Source organism: Strix uralensis, chromosome 26, assembly GCF_047716275.1.
Source record: "Strix uralensis isolate ZFMK-TIS-50842 chromosome 26, bStrUra1, whole genome shotgun sequence".
Classification (NCBI taxonomy): Eukaryota; Metazoa; Chordata; class Aves; order Strigiformes; family Strigidae; genus Strix; species Strix uralensis.
In genome coordinates, this window is record NC_133997.1 from 133,677 (window position 1) to 153,020 (window position 19,344).

General features: G+C 52.5%; 1 protein-coding gene across 21 annotated transcripts in view; it reads right to left on the reverse strand.

Moving 5' to 3' along the window:
• Window positions 1-343: 343 nt before the first annotated feature.
• The window catches only part of C2CD2L (C2CD2 like), a 34,051-nt gene continuing 15,050 nt past the window's right edge, over window positions 344-19,344 (reverse strand). For 2 of the 21 annotated variants that reach the window (XM_074851116.1, XM_074851097.1), the window contains exons 10-19: window positions 19,003-19,174; window positions 18,142-18,243; window positions 17,389-17,522; window positions 16,598-16,880; window positions 15,014-15,223; window positions 8,776-8,944; window positions 7,554-7,735; window positions 5,134-5,212; window positions 3,707-3,993; window positions 344-3,546 (exon numbers count right to left, since the gene is read on the reverse strand). In XM_074851116.1, coding sequence (XP_074707217.1) covers window positions 8,913-8,944; window positions 15,014-15,223; window positions 16,598-16,880; window positions 17,389-17,522; window positions 18,142-18,243; window positions 19,003-19,174 — 933 coding nt within the window. In that variant the 3' untranslated portion in view covers window positions 344-3,546; window positions 3,707-3,993; window positions 5,134-5,212; window positions 7,554-7,735; window positions 8,776-8,912. The other 19 variants (XM_074851099.1, XM_074851106.1, XM_074851105.1 and 16 more) reach the window with 19 other exon arrangements.

The window sequence follows — 19,344 nt, forward strand, 5'->3', positions numbered from 1 at the left end:
CCCCGCAGGCACCACCATCCTCCCCACAAGCTCCTTCCCCAGGAGCTGCCAGTTGATTGCACAGCTCCACTCACCTTCTCCCTCGGTGCAGCCACACCCCAGCAACCCCCAGTGACTGCTCTGCTTCCCCCCTTGGCTCACATTGACCCCTCCAAGGGCTTCCCTGCTTTCAACAGCAGCACCCACCCCTCCACCTGGAGCAACCCCTTTACAGGGAGGGGCCGCTGCCATCAGCCTCACTGCCCACACCTGGAGGCCATCCCCCACTCCCACAGGGCATCATCACCCCTCCCCTGGGCTCCCTCACAGCCCCTCGCCCAGGGCAAAGGAAGCACAAAAGGCAGCCAGCAGCCAGCAAGTGTTTATTCAGTCACACACATAACAAGTCCCAGAAGTGAGTTTGCTCCGGGGCTCAGGGCCCTTAATGCTCCCCCTGCCCCTGGCACACCCTGGGGCTTGTTCCCAGAGCCACGCTCCTCAGGCCAGCCGGGAACAGTCAGTCAGTCAGTCGGCTCCTGGAGCAACGGGCTGCTGGGCAGAGCTGGAGACTGCCAAAAATGAGGAGCAGGGTGCAGGACACTAGAAGACAGGAGAAAATGGGCAGCCGGCTGGCCAGTATGGGGGTAGCGAGAAAACAAGAGGCGAGGAACGGGGTGGTGAGAGGATGGGGACAGGGAGCCTGACACAGATATGCAGAAAAAAGCATCAGGGAGAGAAGAAAAGAGGCAGCAGAAAGAGGAAGAAGGAGCAGGACAGAGACCAACAAAGAAGGATGAGGAGCAGCATAGAGATGCAGAAAAAAAACCTGGGATGGGCAGCAAAACAGACAGGGAGGAAAAAAAAAAAGGGGGCAGGGAGCTAGACCAAGAGAGATGGCAAAAGACAAAAAAGCTACGAAGGGCACAGAGGGAGGAAAAAGCGACAGGGATGGGGAGTCAGGACAGCAAACGATGGAGGGAAAGGGCAGGGGAGGAACACAAAACAAACCACAGAGCTACACGTTACAGGTCAGAGAAGGAAGAATTAGGAAACAGGGACAGAGACACAGAAAAAAAGACACCTGGAGCCAAAAACTAATACCAATGCATACAGAAAGAAGAGGGGGGAAATTCTAAAACAGGGGAAACAGAGACAGTGAGATGGAGAAGGGACAAAAGCAACAGACTACAAGGCATCAAGAGAGGAATTACTGAATAGTAACAGAGCGCCAGCCAGAAACAGACCACGAAAGGGAAAAGATCACATGGGATATGTGGCACAGGAGGAAGGAATTCAAAAACCAGGGACAAGGAGCCAGAGAGGCAAAAATTAAATGGGGAAAAGAGACAGACCGCAGGGCAGAGAGGGAGGAATTGATAAACAGGGACAGGGCACCAGACAGAGCATGATGGAGAATGGGAAAAAAAATAGCAGCAGGCTACAGGGAAGAGGGAGGAATTAAAGAACAGTGACTGGAATACAGACAGAGAGACATGGAGAGAGAAGACAGAAGAGCAATGGGCAACAAGATGGACAGAGAGGAAATAAAAAATAGCAGAAGGGAGCCGGCCAGATAGAAAGAGACTGAGGAAAAAGGCCACATGGGCTATGAGGGGGAGTGGTAGGAATGAAAAACTGGGGACAGGGAGCCAGACAGAGAGAGATGGAGATCGCAGGGAATAGCAGCGGGTGCAGGAAGAGGGAGGAATTAATCAATAGGGACAGGGAGCTGGACAGAGAGGGATGGAGAAAGGCAACAACAGTGGTGGGGTACAGGGCAGAGAGAGGGAGGACCTACAAGATGGGGACAGGGAGCCGCTCCAAGCAAGATGGAGAAGGAAGATACAGGTGAGCAAAAAACGTTGAGCAGCATCAGAAAGAGAGGAGTCTAGGAGAAAGACAGGGAGGGACCAGGACACATAAGAGGGATGAGAGGGCCCCGAGCACTCGGGACTTACCGCAGCTCTCAGTGCTGCTGGGAGAATTTGACAGGTCAGACGCTTCCTTCTCTTTGTCTCCTCCCTTCCTCTTCTGTAGCTCCAGTTGCCTGGCTGTCCTCCACTTAAGAGAGTATGCAGGCGTCTCATAGCTCTTACGAGATGAGGCCTGCTAGACACGGAACCTCACTCGATCACGCACTACGTGCAGGAGTAGGACAGAGGAAAGAGAGAGAAACTGATAAGTGAGGAGCAGAACAGATGGATCGAGACAGAAATGGACTGAGAAGAATAAGGAAGGAGCAATGTAGGAGTCTGGGCCGCGCTGGGAGAAAGTTAGTGGAGACAGAAGAACGCAAGGACAAAGACAAGGCCAGCAAAATAAGGCTGGCAAAAACACACAAGATAGCAGGTAAGTGAGAAACACCTGTGGTCAGCAAAAGCACACAAGTCTGAGCAAAACAGGGTATGAGATAAGGGAGTTTTGGCAAGTTTGGGGCTTTACGTGCTAATTGCAATTAACCAATGCAAATGCTCGTAGAGGCGCGTGAACAGCGCGTGTAGATGACCTGTAGCCTATTAGAAGATAGATGAGTGCGTGTACGGAACTTAGTAGAATATAAATGTAACCAGGATTGGAAAAAAAAAAAAGATGGACGACCTGATCATCACATTGGTGTTGCGTCATTTCTGTTCCCGCGTGGAGAAATAAGGACCCCGGCTAATGGTGACCCCAATAGAGCAAGAGCAATACAAATGTACAGAACAAGCTGGAGTGGTTGAGGAAATAAGGGAAAAACACACACAGATCAGGACAACTAGAGGGAGAGATTAAAACCATGGCTGGGCTGCAGGATTTGAAAAAAGCCAGGGAGCAGAACACAAGAAATAACGGGACACTGAGCTGGGCAGGGGGATATAGCAAGAAACAATGGGACGGGCAGTGGTATGGAGCTTTACAGGCAAAAAGATAGGGAGAAGATGGAGGACAGAGAGAAGAAGAGAAAAGGGACAGGAGCGAGGCAGAAAAGTTGAGAAAGAACGCCAAGCCAGTGATGGGTAGCAGGCCAGAGGGGTCAGGAAAGAGAGGAGGCAGCACAGAGGCATCTAGAAGAAGGGTGAGGGACAGGGAGCCAGAGAGCAGGAGACAACTGCGGAAGGGACAGGGACACAGAGCAGGATGCTGGCCTAGAACCAACGAGAGCAACAGAGAGAATGACAGAGAGGTGGAGCATGAGAAAAGACAGGAACAGAGAACAAGACAGAGAGATGAAGCAATCGATAGTCGAGAAAGGGAGCAGCACACAGGGTCCGAGAGAGGGTGAGGTGAACAGGGTGAAGGATGGGGATAGCGAGATACAGAATGAGGGGGGTGGGCATCAGTGAGGGAGACAAAGATATAGAGAGAGGTGGAGAAGGGGGGAGGGCGACAGGCACATAGGGAGCACGTGCAGGCATAGAGAGGAAAAGAATGAGTGGGAACAGGCCAGAGAAGTTGTGGGAGAAAAGGGACTGATGCCAATCAGGACAAAGAACTGGAAAAGGAAAAAAACCAGCATTAGGCTGCAGGAGAGAGACAGAGAATGAAAAAAAGAGAGCAGGACAATAGCACGGAAAAAAAAAGGTAGAGCTAGAAGATGAGAGAGAGAGGGAGCAGGACAGAACAAGAGAGAGGAGAGCAGAGGTAAAGGGAAGCAAAAAAAATCACATCAGTGTGGGACAGAGAGGGCAACAGGGGAGGGCCCACATGCACACGAGGGGCAACAGGACCCCATGGTCCCAGGACTCACCACAGCTCTCGCTCTCAGCACTGCCAGGGAACTTTGTCACTCCCGACCCTTTTTTCTCCTTCTCTCCTCCCTTCCTCTTCTGTAGCTCCAGTCGCTTGGCTGTCCTCCACTTAGAAGAATACACAGGTGACTCTCAGCTCTTACAAGACGCAGCTTCCTATACACGTAGCCTCGCTCGCTCGTGCACTGTGCAGACACACCCCACACAAGCAGGGCATTAATGGCTGGCAGGCAAACCTGGCCCAGGGGGACCTATCGAGCATCAGGAGATGCTTACAACAACACATCTGAAAAACAAAAACCCCAAATCCTATTCCAGCATCTTAAAAAAGTAACACAGAAGGAAGTTCCATCAGAATAAGGGACAGGATAGCAGTGGAGCTCGGGGAGGACTCTGTGTGAACAGGTCAGCTCCACATACAACACACCCTGGCAAGGCCGGAGCAATTTCAACTCCTCAAATCACCAGCAAGGCCGATCGATACAATCCCGAGCACATCCTGCCCATAAAAGCAAACGCTCTTGCTGCTGTTGGAATGTCTCATCCCGTCCGTACAGCAGGGCTGCAGGGAGGGAACCCTGCGAGGCTGCAGGACGAGGTCGTACCGTCATCAGAACCTATGGCTTATGGATCCGCCGCGACAGCCGCGGCCCTTGCGCTGCTGCTGCTGCTGCTGCACATCCTGCTTGCTTGGTCAATAAAATCAGGAGTGAAGTGTAAAACTTTAAAGAGTAAAATAGAAAATAAAGAGTAAAGCTCAGTCCCTCACTCTTTAGTATAAATATGGGCATATGTTCATAGAATTATTTTCATTAGATGTGTAAGTATTTGATTTTCCTTTTGCATTCCCTGAACTCGCCCAGCTGTGAACTGATACCATTAGACTGACTATCTCCAAAATACACACTTATAACTTGACGAGGGGGTTTGGCGTGTTCCATAATTAGCAGGGACGTCTGGCCAGCTGCACCGCCCAAGAGAGATGCTGCTGAACTGCCAAGGAAACGCGCCACTGAAAGTGAGACAGAAATAAAGTACTTCAGAGCACCCCAACACAATATCAGGGAAAAAACCCTGTAACCTTCAGCTACCTCTCTTTTTAAATATTTAGAACAAATAGCTTAAGTACACCTAATAAACTATATGCTATAGCTCTTTGGCAGTTACCATTTAAACAATGCAAGTCAATTCGAATATTATAAAATTTTAACTTTTTCTTTAAATTTCATTATAATAGAAAAATCAGTAAGATAAAAGATCCCCCATATGATTTTATTTTTTGGGAGAAAAAAAAAATAAAATCCCCTCCTCTCTACCACCCCAGCTCATCCAATGCTCAATGTTCATCCTAACCCCTGCTACATAATCTCACTGCGAGAGAGTAGAACTTGCAGAACTCACTGTAGAACTCATATCAGCAACTTACACAGTATATAGCAGATCTGGTGAAAGAGATGAGGCTGCATCTTCAATAAAGTCAGGAAGGACGAGAAAATGCAATGCACCTAGAATAAAAAAAGAAACATAACATCCTATTAAACCATCTTTCTCCCCCACTCAATAAAAAACTACAAACACAGGGAAAAAAAAAAAAAAGCTGCATCCAAGCATAATTTCTATTAAAAATGCTGCTGAACTTCAGTCCGGAAGCTCTTACCTCAGACACCTTGGCTTCTCTAAATATCAAAACATATCTGCCCAAAGACCTCAGACAGCTCAAAAGCTGCCATCAGCTGAAGGAACAGGAGAATACTGACACCAGAGAAGCCCAGGAGAGGCCAGGAGTGGCTCTTATACCCACCAGCGTACCCACAGTCTGCCGGGAAAGGGGAGGGGTGAACCAGCAGTAGGCATAAAGGCAGCCAGGGGAGCACCTGCAAGTTTTCTCGCCTGCCTTAAGAGCAAGCGACCATCACTGGAGATGAAAACAGCGGCTCTTTTGCTACAACTACATCTGTTGCGCTGGCAACGTGACTGGGCAGATAATTAAACCTAATTTTTCTGGGGCTTAGGTAGAAAAAGGTAGATGTACTACTCAACTATATAAGAAAATAATTCATTGCGTGCAACAACAATAAAATTATCAAAAATGATGTGCTGTAATTCCCTATACAAAACCCAAAATACCATGGCGATACACTTCATTTCTAGCAAGACCACAAGTACTACCTATCTTCTACCAGAACTACCTTCTCGGTAGGATCACATGACAGAATTTTTGTCTGAATAAGAGAAACATAAGGAGGGCTGCAGAGCTCAAAGGGTGCTGTGGGGCACAAAGACAGCTGCGGGAGGTGTCGTGACTGGAACAAGACGGCTCTGGGGGGCAGGCAGAACACGGACATACAGACAAACAAAGGATCGCTGATACAATGAGGAACTCGAGAAAGGATGTGATGAGAGTACGGATGTCCTCGGGGGACCAAATGGATATAGTGAGAAACTATGGGACAGGCAGCAGGGCCGAGACAAAGCCGGAAAAGATAGGGATGAGAAAACTTACTGAATGACTAAGAGAAAAAAAGGGACATGGAGCAGGATAGAGATGGAGAAAGAAGCAGGAGGGACAGAGGAAGAAAGACAGAAAGGGACAGGGAGCAGGACAAGAGAGACAGAGAAAGGAAAAAAAAGACATATAGCAAGTGGGATTTTCAGAGAAGGGGATCAGGATAGAGTGCTAGAGAAAAGCAGGGTTAGGGAACAGGACGAAGGTGAATTTCCAAAATAGCAATGGGCAGCAGGACAGAGTAAGGAAAAAATAGGGACAGCGAGCAGAACAGAGGAATATAGCAAGAAACAATGGGACTGGAAGCAGGACCAAGCAACAGAGAGAACAGGAAAAGGAAGGGGGGACAAGGGGAAATAACAAGGAGAAGGACAGGAAACGAGGGACGTGGAATAGGACGCTGGAATGGAAGAGAAGGCACACAGAACAGGATAGAGATGGAGAAAGTAAAAATACTGCTGGAAGGTAGGATGGAAGGACATTGAGAGAGAGGGACAGGCAGAAGAACAGAGGAATAGCAAAAAAGGTCAGGAGGAATACAAAAAAAGCTACAGGACATACAGCCAGAAAATGAAATACAGAAAAGAGAGAGGGACAGCAAGCAGGACAGGTGTGAGGCAAGATGGTGGCGGGGGGTGGGCAGGGAGAATGACAGAGAATTGGAGGGGGGCGAAGGACAGGGGCAGGAAACAGCACAGAGGAACAGAGACAGCAAAAGATAGACAGAGAAATGGAGCAGGAGACAAAAACATGGACAGGGAGAAGAACATAAAAGGCAGAAAGACAAAAAGAGCAACGGGGACTAGGACCGAGGGGTAAAGAGAGGGACGAGGAGCTGGACGCAAGAACAGAGAGAAGGACAGGAGCACAGGTAAGAGGAAAAAAGGGCAGAGAGGTAAAGGCAGAGGGTCAGGAAGCCAGGCAGAGTGATGGGGAGCCAGACAGACAGGCCAAAAGAGAATGATAGAGGAACAAAGGACAGCGCAACAGAGAGATGGAGGCAGGGAAAGGCAGAGACAAGCAGGGATCGGGGAGGGGTGGGGGATGCAGAGGGCAGCAGGGAGGAACCAGGACACGGAAGAAAGGGGATGTGTGCCTGAGGGCCCGGGCCTCACCGCAGCTCCCGCTCTTGGTGCCGCCTGGACAGACGTACAATCCAGACGCTTCTCTCCCTCTTGCTATCTCTCCCCCTTTCTCTTCCGTAGCTCCAGTTATATTTCCATCGAAGAGAGTAAGAGTGTCTTACATCTTTAAATGTGAGGGTGCACAGTTACCTAGCGTGCATGTCTCACGCACACACAATACAAGGACGTACTGTACCTCTGCATACATATACAGACCCTGCGTTACACGTGAGCATTGTTGTCTGCTGAAGGCTATTAACTGGGATCGTTCCTCACTCAGAGAAGCAGGGTTTCTCTGTTCTGCAGATGGAGGCAGCTTCCGGTTGGGGCCACTCTGCTTCACTCCTCAGCCGGTTGACCTTTGTTCGTTCTCTTCAACTTCAGCCACGGCAGCTAATCTAAAAAGACAAGTCGTATTAGACTTTTCCCTTTTCACGCACCCCACTATAATAACAAGGCAAGCCAGAGACGATGTGGGCAAACCTCAGCCGGATGCAGTCAACGACACCCACAGAGGAGGAAAGGGTACCTCAGTCCTCAGGGCTGCCCCGGGAGGCACAAAGAAGGAGCAACTGCTGTCAACAGCTATGTTTGTTCACCCCAGGCCCGAACCCTCCCACGGGCCTCCGGGCCCCCGCCCTGCTTCGGGGCCCCCAGCAGTGCGTGCCCACGGGCAGCCGGGGCGGCAACGGGCCTCTCACAACCGAAAGTGGTAGGCGCGAGGCGCCGGCCCGCTCCCAACAGCTCCCGTGCACTGCGGGGCCGAGCCCCGCCGTCCCGCTTACCCCCAGGCGGGCGGGAGACGCCCCCGCGCCTGCGACCGCCGAAGGGTCTCGCTCGCCACACTGGTGGTGCCGGCCCTCCCCCTCCGCCGCCGGCGGGAAGCGCCCCCCGAGCGCCGCCATGTCGCTCCCGGGCACCGCGCGTGCGCCGGAAGCCGCTCGCAGGACGCGAGCGTGCGCATGCGCCGAGCCGCCGCGCGCAGGGCCGGGACAGGGGCCGTGGGCGCGGGCTGGGGGCGCGGAGGGCGAGGGGCCCCGCGCCGCAGCGCCGCGTCCCGGTCACAACGCGGCGGCGGCGAGGCCGCCGCGTCCCCCGGGCTGGGGCGGCCCGAACCCCGCACAGAGCTCCAAAGCGAGGGCAGGAAACTCCCCCTCCCGCGGGGACAGCGGCTGCAGGAAAGACCGCCCATCGCCCCCCAGAAGCCCGGTGATCCGAGACTACCGCTCCGGGCTTCCTCCACTGGCCGGCAGCTGCCCGAGTCCGGACCCCGTGCTGACGCCCGCCTCCTCTGCCCCAGCCCCCCCTTCCCGTGCCCCCCCGCAGCAGCAGGCCAGGGTTTTTCCTTTACCCGGTTCCCTCTCTTACACACAGCCCCACATGCGACTCCCCGACCCTTACAGCCCTTCTGCGGCTCGGAACAACAGCGGGACAGCACCTCGGGCTACAGGAAGCGTGTGGGAGACCGGACCCCCGGCCCCAGGCAGCACCACCAGCGTGTCGGCCCGCCACGGCCTCCTTCCCACAGGATGAGCCCTTCCCGGAGCAGAAATGCACGGCCACCGCCCCTCTGGTCTACCTTGACTTTGCAGCTGCAGCTGTAGGCCCTGCAACACAGCAAGGACGAGAAAGGAAAAGCAGAGCAGGCTAAGGGAGAAGAAAATGTGAACCGGGTGCCGAAGAGGGCGAGGGCGGGGTCTCCCCGCTCCGCCAGGGCGCCCCGAGAAGCCGTAACAGACTCTCCCAGGGTACTGCAGCACGTCCAGGGCCAGCCGAAGGTTTCGGCTCAGCTCAGGCCTTCTGGGGCCGACGTTGCCGTCTCGGGAATAATCACTTGCCTCCACAGGGTTACAGTCCTTGGCCCAATCTTACAGACTGTAGACCCATGTATCTGCACCTGGCAAAAAGGACACTTCAGAGATGACAGTCTTACAAAAGAGGACTACACATCCTCCCTGAACTTAGAAGAAGCCAGAGGCCACAACTCGCTGCACTCCAGCCGATATAAAGTCAGACTCTGGGTCAGGTTTTAATTTCCATGTGGTTTAATAAGTTAACAGGTTCAGCCATTACACAGCAATGGAATTCTTCTTCAACATTTACAAAGGTGCAAGAACTTCATTTAGTCCAAATTAAGTCATTTTATTCTCATCTCTTAAATAGCTACACAGTTCTTTTTTTTTTTTTTTTTTAATTTTCCTCTGAACAGTCTGGGGTTAAAATAATACACCCAGAAAGAAGGCATCAAAGTACAAAAGAGCACGCACAAGGAGGGGCGCTAATTCAAATTCAGCGTGGGTATTTGGTCCAGTACCTGTATGAGCAAGGAAAGGCTGTGTGGAGCAGTCATGCCTGTAGAAAGAGCTACGGTATCGCAAGTACACAAAGTTTCCAGATGTTTGACCACCACTAGGATTGTTACTCTACCGTAACACTCACTGTGACCTAGGGGGAGGGAAGGGAGAACGATGCAAAAGACCCCAAACATGCAAACGCCAGCCACCCAATGTTCAGGCATCTCGCCAGTGACCCAGGAATTACTTCTCTGTAGGTGTAGCCAACAATGAACTGAGAGAAGCCGTCGCAGGAAGGAAGCGGCATCACTCCAGACAAAAAAGCAGAATGAAAACATTTGTAAGCATACACTTTGCCGTGTACTCAGTTCTCGTCTAGAAACGGCGTGGGCCCATAGTCCTCTTCTATCGGTCTGAAGAAGTTTTCATTATGTTCCCCTCCCATGAACTGTTTTCTGACTAGCTCTCTAGTAGTCTGCCCTCACTCTCCCCCACTTCAGCCCATCTCTCTGAAAACTCCATCCCCAACTACATATGCAGCATGAGGGTGCTTGCAGGGGCAGAAATTGGACTCGCTTGCTCAAGACTCTGACCCTGCAGAGGTCCACGTAAGACATAGTTTGTGGGTGCCACAGAAACCAGTAAGGCCGCTCTCCCAACCCACCCGTCGTCCTCAAGTCGCTCTGCAGCATGACCGGTATGGGCGTTTGCTGAGCATGCTCCAGTTACAAGCACGCGCAAGCACGTGTGCGTGTGCGCGATCCCTCTGTCCTCAAATATGCGGCCTTTGAGCACCCTCTCCAAGTATCGGGCCTCAGACATCCAGCAAGTAAAACATATGACACCCCCAAATCACTGAGCTTTTGCAGTTCTCTCCATCTCTTCCTGTGCCTGCTTTCTCTCGCCTCGAGAGGATGCCCCTCGCAGGCTGATTCCCAGGGCTTTTTCAATGCAGAGGCTCTTAAAAAGCCTTACCAAAACACAGGGAGAGGATGTATCCTGACAGAAATATACTTACAAGCATACTTACAGCTAGAGAAATCTTTCTTCAGAGAAGTAGAAACACACTGCGTAGGTAAGTTCTAGCAACGCTGTTCAGCAAAAACGGGGGGAAAAAAAAAAAAACACCCAACAAAAAACCACCCACAAAAACCCCAAAAGAACCCTCCAAAACCCAAAATGTATACTTTGGCTTCATTTACCAGTCACCAAGTCACCGTTTCTACTTGTGTAGCTGGCAGCAAAACGTAGCATTTGGAATGCAGGCCCTCATAAGCAGGTTGAACTCCTTCAGAAGCCTCCGTGCGTTCAAGCCCACCGCTCTGCCACGCCTCCTCCTCCACATAGTCGGTCAAGGACCGATTTCACAAGGTGCAAATATCGAGCCTACCCTGAGACAGCAACCTGGCAAGTGCAGATCAATCGAGACTAAAAAAGTTCGAAGGCGGCCCACACCGCACGCTGGGGTTGCTTTGCGGTCCCGGGCATTACAAAATGCCACACACCCCACAACGGCACCAAGGCAAGGGCACAGGTATCCAGAAGTAGCGGAACAGGGAAAAGCAGATTTCAAATAGCATTTCTTTTGTCCTAAAGCCAGAAGCACAAGCAGGGATTAAATACAAAAGAGATTTCTTTAAGCAGCAGTTCTATGGGGGTGACCTCCCTGGGACTCTGTCCTCCAGAAACTGTCAAGACAAAGACATATGTGACCTTCCCTTTCCTTCGGAGGAGATTAGGATAGAGGAATTGTTTCTCAGCCCGATATTCACACTTTTCCCACGAGGCAGATTCATTACCGTTCTTGGCTTTGAGAAGCCGGGAGAGTAAACCGTGCTTGCATAGCCAGGACTAACAAAACCAATTGCCTGCTACTCGGGGGATGAACACAACCGTGCATGCGAGAAAGGAAGCCATGTACGGATATAAAGAGCAAGGATCAACACGTTAATCGGGAGCGTATCAGATCTAAAAAACTCAGGATTCATGCACCTGAGCCATTCTCCCTACCCCCCTGTCCCTCAAACATTAGCTGACCTCAAACAGCAGTTGACCCAAACACCCTGAAAAACATTCTGCACTTACCGAGAACATTTAGAAGAACATAAAAGGTTACGCTATCAGTCCTACAGCGTACAACTTTGAGAAGCAACGAAACGGCAGAAAGTACATCTCTGTTAGGAAATACGAGCAGATGCGGGAATTAACATTTGGGGATGCGCTCTCTCAGCCCTTGACGATATCCCTTTCCTCTGCGAGCTATCTAACCAGACACAAGCTTTCATAGCAGTTTACTGCCCATGATAAAAAGCAGTGCCAAAAATTCAAGGGAAGAGACACACCGACCGTCCCGTGTTCCCGCGTTCCGTTCGTTCCAGGGACCACAATGCAGGAGGTTCCCAGATGAGTCTTCTGCCAGGTCGAAGCTCAAAATCAATGACAGAACCTCCACTGCGATTCATGAGCAGGCATAGCCTGGAGCCAACAAACTGGGACCAAATTCAGGAAAGCCCACAGATGAATGGCAGGAATGGCCCATTTAACATAGCTAGAAAGGGTTGCTTGGTCCCCTAGGCTGGCAAAGAACTCAGGTTTCAGTTTTACTCCTACCTTTCCTATCACCTCCTTCCTCTGAGACAGACCGAAATATTCCAGCCGAAATCCAGGTACGCGTTTGTCAGACACAAGCCTCGCTCACTTTTTCCACCTCCAGTCTACAGCGACAAGGACAACGCTTGCTCGGCCTCGCAGCCCTCCTCGTGTACACGAGCCCTATTCACGCTTCAGAAGCGCAGACAGACGCCTCGGGCATTTGCCTCCAGCTGCCCTGCACCGAGACAGCTCAAGCTGCTCTTGCGGTTTCAAGAAAAGAATACAGGACTACTGAAGGAGACTCGTGGAAGGTCCTGTAATTAAACCTGCAACTGAAGAGCCACCGGCTGTTCTGAAATTTCCTTTCCGTTCAAGCCAGTATTTCTAATGCAAGGTTTCACAGCCATCCTGCTACAGAAGTGGTGCTGTCCGGGCTCAGCCAGCACTTTTCATTCAAAGCAACCTGGACACGATACTATAAAAGAACAAACAAAACCCAAAAATGGAGCGTGAAGTACCGTTAGTAACAGAGGCAGACTCGTAGCGGGGACAGTGGTGCAAGAGAGAATGCCAGACTGGAACCAAACCCCAAGGCTGGGAGAACAAAGGTGTGTCTGCAAAGGACAGCACCGCGTGTGACGCCACACCAACCCAGCAAAGGAGGCTACATCACTCCGGCAGCCGGATCACTAGAGGCGAGCCACAGAGCACCAACTTCCACCGACACCGCAGCGGGAACCAATCGCTTGCATCGAGGAAAACTATTTTTGGCAAGAAATGGCGAGTGTGCCAACATCCATAGCGCACAGAGCTGAGAACGAAGCCACGGTACCATGCAGACGACAAAAGAAACAAAGGATAAAAGACATGAAGGAGCTTGGGGATGACAGAAAGACTCCCAGACCAAAACAAACAGATGGAGAAGAGGTTCCCTGTCAGCTGGCTGGACCAGTCCCATTTCTCACATATGCCCAACCTCGCCGGGAATCAGCAGGAAAAACAGGAAAGAGTCCCTCCTGCTGGCATGCACTGGCACGTTCAATCCGAGCCCCGGGTGACTCTGGCCTTCCCTACCTCCAGATATTTTCTGAGATACGCCCTGAAACTCCCACCTGTAAATCCTTTCACAGCAGCACACCAAACATGTTTGGTCTTTGGAAATGGCACGCGCTGACCAGCCAGGATTTGTCCTCCTGAAGAACATGACGTGTTACTTTACGCGTGCCGTTGAGGGAACCACCGCTTTTTCAGTTGGTTGCATCCTGGATAAGGCGGGGCGGCAGCCCTCGCCTTGGGAGGTACCATAACAGGAGAGCAGAGCTAGCAAATCTGGTCAGGCCTAGGCGATCGCTCTTCAGCAAAGTTTTTCCTCCCCTTTGGCCCATCTCCTTAACTCTACAAGCCACAGGAGAGCAGGAGCTTCTGTTCAAACCAGGCACACCAACGGGGCGCAAGCATTTCTCCAAAGAGAGTCGTCGCGCTATCCGAACGGGGCCTCTGGGGATATTCGCAATGTTAACATGTCAGACGACCAGAAAACTGTTTGTCTAGAAAGGCAGTATCCTCCCACGCAAGGATTCAATTTTCCCCCACGTGCCTCCCTCTGCAAACACACGCTGCAGAAATGCCCACCGTTTGAACGTGCTGGATCAGGTTTGCTAGAAGAAAGGAAATACCAGACGCAATCAAGAAAGGCTCCTTCTACCACAGGAAACACTTTCATCAGTGAAAACATGTAAACTCTTGTCTCTTTCTGCCATGTGACTTCAGGCTCCACGTCAGACTGCCCTTTTGCGAGCATCGTCACGTTCCTCGCCATCCATCCCCAGCGCAGTGCCGGTCCTCGTCACGAGAACTGTGAGAGGCCAGGCACTCCGCAGGTGCAGAGGACGGCCTGGTGCCCTGCCAGCAACGCTCCCGACAGAAAGGGTTCTGCTCGTATAACGGTTGGTGCACACAGGCAGCATGGCCCCTTCCCCATGCAAGAACACGGATGCAGAAGGAGGGCTGCGTCACAGCATGGCAGCACCGACGGCAGCGACCAGATGACCTTGCAAGGGCCCGGGCTTCTACAAAAACTCGCCCAGTGGTTAGAACTTCCGTCTTTGTAGAGACTCCTTCCTTCATCAGCACAGCACAGAAAGCAGGCATCCCTCAGAGTCGTCCACCAAACCAGAGACCGTTCCAGCGGCAGAGCCGGGTGGAGAACCGCAGCTCGTTCTCCTGATGGCTCACTGCCCCACGCTGCACCGCACCTAAGTCAGGTTATAGCCTTTGCACCGAGCAGAAGCAACGAGAGCATTTAGACGGCCAGCGACCACGTCATTCTCTCTCGCTGGAAGAGCCAAGCGAGGCTACATCCCACGCTTCTCGGCAACGCAGCTAACCTGGTAGTTTCTTCATCTTTAACTCTGAGGGTGACCACTCGAGATCTGCCCCCCTCCCCGCTTTCCAGGATGCACCCAGCAATGCCAGTCAGCTACACAGGCGGAGTTGCTTCCGCAGCTCCCAGGACCCCCACAGGGATTAGCATGCCACCTGGATTTTCTGGGAGAGCACGGTGGGGTACGACGGTCCGAGAAGGCTCAGCCAATGCAAACAAGTGGCCTAAGCCCCAGGTTCACCACCTCCATTCCCCGCATGGCATAAAGCACCGGGGTGTCTTCCCTCAGCCAAGCTTGGAAGGAACTGGACTTCAGGTCACAGATACCGCGGAGTGGGAAGACAAGAGACTAGAAAAGGATCTCTGCGCAATCTTTCCGATGGGCTTCTCCCTCCTTCAGTTCTCACCTGCTGTCGTGCTGTCGCTAGCTTTGGGTTTGGATTTAGACTTGAAGGAGAAGCGCTTGATGAGGCGGCGCGAGAAGCTGCCGGCTTTCTTCCTGGCAGCAGAGTTGGCGGTGACGTTGGACAAGTCGTCATGTGACTGGCTCAGGCCCGCTTCTTTCTGCTTGCTCCTTCTCCGGAAGATGAGCTTGGTACCACTCCGAAGAAAGCTAACTGCAGAGACAGAAAGGAAGGAGACGGAAACCACGATAGCATCCTGTCCTGGCAAGTCTCGGGAGCATTAGCGCACCCGGCCGCTCTCGGATGAGCGGCAAACACCTCTTCCGCTCCGAGCGGCAGAAGCGCACCACAGGTCAGTGAATCCCAGCTCCCAGCCGCAAGGCAAAGTTTATGTTCAGGACAGACCGCAATACTAACAAGCTGCTTTGCTAAGCACACCGTCATGTGTTCTCTCTGCGAAAACTTCCTTTTAAGCAACCATGTCCTCCCTTCAGTGGAAGCGCATAGAATGGCAACAGAAAACTAAGACTCGTACAAATGGAAAACAAGTGAAAATATCTGCGTGTGGAGACGCCAGGAGGAACACACACCAGAGAAACAGCCTCTCAGACTCGCCCGTCTCAAGGGCACCCAGACGAGCAGGTCATCGAGCCCCTGGAAAAACTGTCCATGGTTTCACGAGATGCCCAAATCCAGAGACAAGTAACAGCAACAGCTTCGAATGACTCACGTGGGCGAGACAGGACGGAGAAGCCGATTACTGTCAGCCCCAGTCAGGTGCAAACAGGCATATCCAAAACTTGCATGCCCTACAAAGCTATCACAGTGTTTCCTACAGAGGGGGCTTGCTTTCCCTTTCCTTCCTTCTCTTCCCTGCCCACCAGGTCTCTCAAGAATCTGGGCCACGCACCCTTCTACCCGCTGATGGGCAAACAAGGGGCCACTATGGTCCAAACTGTACCCGGCTGGACCAGGGTACAGCCCCACAAAACTTGGCCCGCTGTCATGTGCTGAACGATCGATCTTGGCTCACACTCGTTTACCTAAGTTTGTAGCTAACTGAAACCGTCACAGCTACAAGCAGACAAATCCAAGGCATGCCATCCGCCCAACCGACGCAAGCCCAGAAAGTCCAGAACAGCAGCTCAGTCGGGGCAGGCCAACTCCATCGTTTAAAAGCAGAGAGTTTGCGTGGACTTCCTACAGTACCACAGGTCAGAGGCGCTAGCTGCTTTGATGCTAACGGAGAAAAAAGGAGGGCATCAAGGCCCATACAATCTACATTGTCAGGTGGCCTCCATTTCCACGCCAGAGGTGGCCAAATTCAGAGAAGGAATCGTTATTTACGGGCACACGCCTGATCTGCGGTCCCAGAGGCCGGGGGGAGAAAACAGGTTCTCGGGAACACACGAGCTGTGGAGGAAAGCGTAGGAGAGAGGCAGGCTCTGCCAGGCTCCCGCAGATGCTGCTCTTCACCACGCCGAAAGCTGGCCACAGCTCCCGTGCTCGGGCAAGGGAACCCGGATGTCACTTTTTTCTCAAGGACAACAGGCTAACTTTAGCTACTATCTAACGGTTTATCCTTACCTTTGTGATCTTTCAAGCTCCTGGTCTCGAGGGCTCCCGTAGAGCCGGTTTCCGACTCCACATCTTCCACCGACGGTCTCTCAGAGATGTCCGATCGCGTCGTCTCATCCAGCTCCTGACTGGCCCTTTGACCCGACGGCGACGCTTCCAGCAGCTGTGACGATTCGGTAGAATCGTGCGTCCGGTCAGCTGTGCCCTCTGCCATGGAATCCCCGTATGCCGCGGCCTCCAAGGATGCAGCGTAACCCAAAGAAAGTGCCATTTCATCTTGAGCGATAGGTACCTGGAGGGGGGTTAGAAGGTCAGACAGACAGGAAGATGGGGTCTACAGGATCGCGTCCATCTCCCTTCTTCCATCCACACCTACGTACGGATGCTCCGGTTCCGATCATTGCTGCTCGACAGCACTAATGTGCAATTGTCGCTCTTTTGCCGGAATGGGGCCAATTCCAAAGCTTTCCACAGCACCTCCCTCACTCCCGCAGGCAAGTCCACGGAGAACTCCTTAGATTCTCCACGAGGTTCCCAACCTGGTACGGCAGCAGCCTCCCTTTCTGCAGCCGCCCTTTGCAAACTCCCACCAGCAGCTGCCCTGCAGACTGGCAAGTTACCTTTGACACTCGCTGGGAAGCAGCGACAAGCTGCAAGGAAGCGGCAAAAGGGTTCTGCCGAGCAAGTCGTCTGTGCTTGAACCTTCCCACACTGATCCCTACGGGACAGGGTGGTTTCACGCACACATCCCTAGAAACAAACTCCCAAATTGGAAATGGAGCCCCCTAACTACCAGAGACCTTGGAAACTCCCGAGATGATCAGTGTGCTGCGTTTCGTCGGTGTCTTCTTGGCGGGCTTGTTATTCGTCTCGGTGAGCTGCCTGATCGCCGTCTCAGCCACCGGATCCAAGCCGTTGGGCATATGGCTATCCCCTGAGCACAAGAAAGATACCAACGCTTGAAGCAGCGACCTTCAGCACGGGCAAGAGGTCACTCGGTGACCGCAATGTTTGTAAGAGGCAACTATATGTGCATGAAGGTAGAGAATGGAATTAATTATGGACTTGCCTAAATAAACCAAAGCAAGGATGCTGCATATACCCCTCTGCCCTTTTAGGCACCTGAAAAGTTTGACATCCCACCAGGCGTATCATTAAAACATCCTTCCCGCTCCACAAAGACTACCAAAGACTCCCAAGAGTTTGGGCAGCCTTGGCCACAAACCGTCAAAACGGCTGCAGCACTCTGCCCTGGAGATAACCAGAGCCCCGAGTACAGGGTGAGCAAAGCTCTTTTGGTCTGGATAGCTTGGAATGTTCTCATCAAGCAAGGAAACACCCACAGTCACAGAACAGAGAGCCCAAGTGGAATTTCTTTTACCTGTCCCCACCCACCACCACCCCTCCACCCCTGCCTTCACTGGGGCACTCAGATGTTCTCTTCTGCAGCAAACGCAGACAAGTTTGGCAACCTATATTCAGACTGCCACTCTCCAAGAAAGGCTAAGGAACACTGTTGCTCTGGTAAGAGCCTGAGATTTCCAAGCACTTACGGCTACCGCTGGGCAAGGGGCCGCGAGGGCAGCTGCTCTCCAAAAGCACCGTTGTCTTCTTTTCGGTCACTTCCACCTTGGAAGGCGACCTCGATGGTGAATCTTCACAGCGAAAGAGGCAGAGACACAGAGTCACCGGTAAGTGGAGACAAAGCTTCGGCAACTTCGCTACTGTGTCACGGCCCCCTACACACAGCCCCAGAAAGCCTCAAGCACTCGCAGAGAGCCTGGAGAGGCCGGCTCCGTGAGGTTTTGCAGCAACAAAGTAGTAAGAAGCCTACTGGAAAAAGACACGTGAAGCAGCCCTGTCGCGAGACCCCATTCATGCTGTTTCCCAGCCCCACCTCACGGAATACCCAGCACTGCATTCATCAGGATGTCAGACTGCAAGCAGCGATAACCGCTAGTAAGCCAGGTCAACGTGCTTTCAGCTCGGCATTCAGTACATACAGCGCAACTTCTTCAGGAGTGAAGAAAACAGAGCAAGAGTGGCAAAACGCTCAGCCCGACACCACGCAGAGGTTATGTGGCAGCGTATCCAGAGTCAGGACCTCCCACCACCAAAGGGTGTCGGGGAGGTTCAACCCTCTCTCGCCACCCCCCCAAACGCAGGGCTGCATCAACTCCCTCCCCCAAGGCTACACCCAAGTCTCCAGACAGCCGCAAGACGCTAAGGGAACAGCGACGAAGCCCATGTTCCGACCCAGAAGCTGACAGCGCTGCTCAAGCTGTGAGTCTGCAACGTACGACGGTTAACTGGTTTTGCTACCGCCCACGTGAGCAACCTCAGGAATATCGCTGCCGAGCCTGTGCCCCCATAGCGGCCACCTGTATGAGACGCTCGTCGCAGGGCAGCCTCACCCAGTTTGCAGTCTGCCTTGGGCCGGGACTGAATTGTGGTGACGGTAGTCACGATGGTGCCATCAGGCATGATGGTCCGGTCCATCTCCACCTTCTTAGTGGGGGTGATGCTGGTTCGCAGAGATGTGGTGTGCTGAGCATTCAAAGATGCAGGAGACTCCTGGAATAGCAGCTACAAAGAGTAAAGTGCAGCTCAGAGAGGCTCTCCTCCTCCCAGATGGAAAGGCGGGCATATGGGTGACAAAAGCTACCACTCTGCGCCCCAAAGAGCCATCCCCTCTCCGCTGTCGGTCAAACGGAGGGAGGCTCAGGCACCGAGGGCCTGCTGACACCCCTCCTCAG